Source organism: Silene latifolia, chromosome Y (genome assembly GCF_048544455.1).
Source record: "Silene latifolia isolate original U9 population chromosome Y, ASM4854445v1, whole genome shotgun sequence".
Lineage (NCBI taxonomy): Eukaryota > Viridiplantae > Streptophyta > Magnoliopsida > Caryophyllales > Caryophyllaceae > Silene > Silene latifolia.
In genome coordinates this window covers 305,100,546-305,102,760 of record NC_133538.1, presented here as the reverse complement: position 1 = coordinate 305,102,760, position 2,215 = coordinate 305,100,546, and the positions used below count along the sequence as shown (strand labels likewise).

Below are 2,215 nucleotides of genomic sequence, written 5' to 3'. Positions count from 1 at the left end.
AAACAAACCTGACGTCACATGCTTCGTGGCACTGAAATATTGGCAAGTGTTTTTGTTTACAGGTAGCATGTCTCGCGTTTACCTTCCCAGTCCTTCATTCAGATGGGATGAGAATGTCACCTCTGGTTTTAATAAATGGTGGAAGGAACTCTACCCGAAGGATCTAAGAAAGAATGTTGACATTCTTGTGCATAGTACCGGAAGTGACCACAAGACTAAGAAGTGTGATCATCATGGGGATACTAGAAATCAGCCTCGAGAGCAAGAAGTGCCCCTGAAATCCAAAGTTTTTTTTTTTGGGAAAATGTAAGTTCTCATTAAATCAAATCAATAGTCCCATACAAGCCAATTTTCGAGTCTTTCATGCATCAGACTCCATTACAACGGATATACTCCACCCATTCTAGTATTGAAGCATTTTTACTACGAATATTACATTGTGCTAAACGACTTTGAACATCATTCTTTACCCGAGCTGCAACAACCTGAGGTCTAAAGACATAACCATCAATTCTGCTGCAATTCCTGCTATGCCATATATGGTACATCAGACTAGCAAGAATCATAGCAGCAACTTTCTATTTACAAGAAGATGCTTGCCTCCAACCAATCCACCAACTGATGAGGTGCTGCATGGGGAAAATTATGCAACACCATTCAGAAACCAGGCCACTACATTTCCTACTGAATGGGCAGTCAAGGAACAGATGATTCAGATTCTCCTCCTGCAACCCACATAAGAAGCATTTGTTTTCAGAAATGATCTGCATCCTGACCAGCCTGTCTTGAGTCAGAAGCTTCTGATGAGCAATCAGCCAGATGATAAAAGATTGTCTAGGGATAATCCACTTATTCAGCATCCAGGGGTACCATGACACCAAATTCCCATCAGGTTTAAGCCATTGGTACCCTGCTTTAATTGTATAATGCTCCAAACCAGCAAGAGATAAGAAGAAAGGTTTCATAAGATGCTTGACTTGGCAAATTTTCCGCCAAGTCCAGCTGCTGCCACTGCCAGGTGCATAGTCCATCTAGTTACAATTTTTAATGTAAATAGCATGAACCCACCGCACCCACAAATGATCAGCTTTTTGGGCAACCCACCAGACATATTTCCCTACAGCTGCAACATTCCAAAAGTGGAGATGTTTAAACCCTAAACCTCCCTGTTTGATGGGTTTGCAAGCATTCTCCCAGGAAACAAGGGCATGGTTTTCTTTTGAATCATTGCCATGCCACAGGTAAGATCTACAAATTGCTTCAATTTTTGAAATCACAGTCTTAGGAAGGATAAAGATCCTGGCCTAATAACTATGGAGAGTGCACATCACAGACTGAATCAGGACAGTCCTCCCAGCATAAGATAGTTTTCTAGAACCAAGCCCCCGAATTCTATCCACAACATTGTCCACAAGTCTATTACAGTCCATAACTGATAAACGTTTAGGTGAGACAGTGACCCCAAGGTAAGTGAAGGGAACATGTCCTCTTTTCATCCCACTAATAAGCTCCAAATCCCTGAGAACCTGATTGTCAATACCATTGCAGTACAGGCTAGACTTACCAGTATTCATCACTAGCCCAGTAGCCCTAGAGAAAAGAGCAAAAGCTTTTATCATCAAGCTCACAGAATCCCTGTTAGCTTTGCAGAAAAGAATAAGATCATCTGCAAAGCATAAATGAGATAACTTGATCCTCTGGCACAACGGATGGAAATTAAATCTCGTATGCTTTTGCACCATCATAAGCACCCTACTCAAATACTCAAGGCACACTGTGAACATGAGGGGGGAGACAGGATCCCCCTGCCTGAGACCCCTTCTACCTCTGAAAAACCCAAAGGACTCCCCATTCAGAGATATAGAGTAAGAGGGGGTAGTGATGCATTGCATCACCAAGCTGCAAATCTTCTCAGGAAACCCCAAGGCTTCCAACATATGACCCACAAATTCCCATTCAACAGAGTCATAGGCTTTTTGCAGGTCAATCTTCATCATGGCTCTAGGAGAACAACTCTTTCTCTTGTAAAGTTTTATCAAATCTTGACAAATTAATATATTACCAACAATATCCCTCCCTTTGATGAAAGCTCCCTGGGAAGGGCTAATAATGTCAGGCAAAACAAGACTAATTCTATTGCAAAGAACCTTGGAAATGCATTTATACACTGTATTACAACAAGCAATTGGTCTAAATTGCTGGACAGTTTCAGGAG

The 2,215-nt window shown here is 41.7% G+C and overlaps 1 protein-coding gene across 1 annotated transcript; it reads right to left on the bottom strand.

Annotated features, from left to right (window-relative positions):
- Nucleotides 1–368: 368 nt before the first annotated feature.
- Nucleotides 369–1,997, bottom strand: LOC141631082 (uncharacterized). The gene is made up of 4 exons (XM_074443803.1): nucleotides 1,336–1,997; nucleotides 1,105–1,248; nucleotides 666–1,011; nucleotides 369–578 (listed from the first exon to the last, which is right to left on the bottom strand). Exons 1-4 carry the CDS (start codon nucleotides 1,995–1,997, stop codon nucleotides 369–371), a joined length of 1,362 nt encoding a protein of 453 aa, XP_074299904.1.
- Nucleotides 1,998–2,215: the final 218 nt, after the last annotated feature.

Excerpts from the sequence above, each read along its gene's own strand:
- LOC141631082 (XM_074443803.1), bottom strand. The coding sequence starts at position 1,997 with ATGATGAAGATTGACCTGCAAAAAGCCTATGACTCTGTTGAATGGGAA. Across the intron at positions 1,012-1,104 it reads GCTGTAGGGAAATATGTCTG|TGGCAGCAGCTGGACTTGGC; the intron begins GTGGGTTGCCCA and ends TGCACCTGGCAG. Across the intron at positions 579-665 it reads GTAGGAAATGTAGTGGCCTG|AAAGTTGCTGCTATGATTCT; the intron begins GTTTCTGAATGG and ends TCTTGTAAATAG.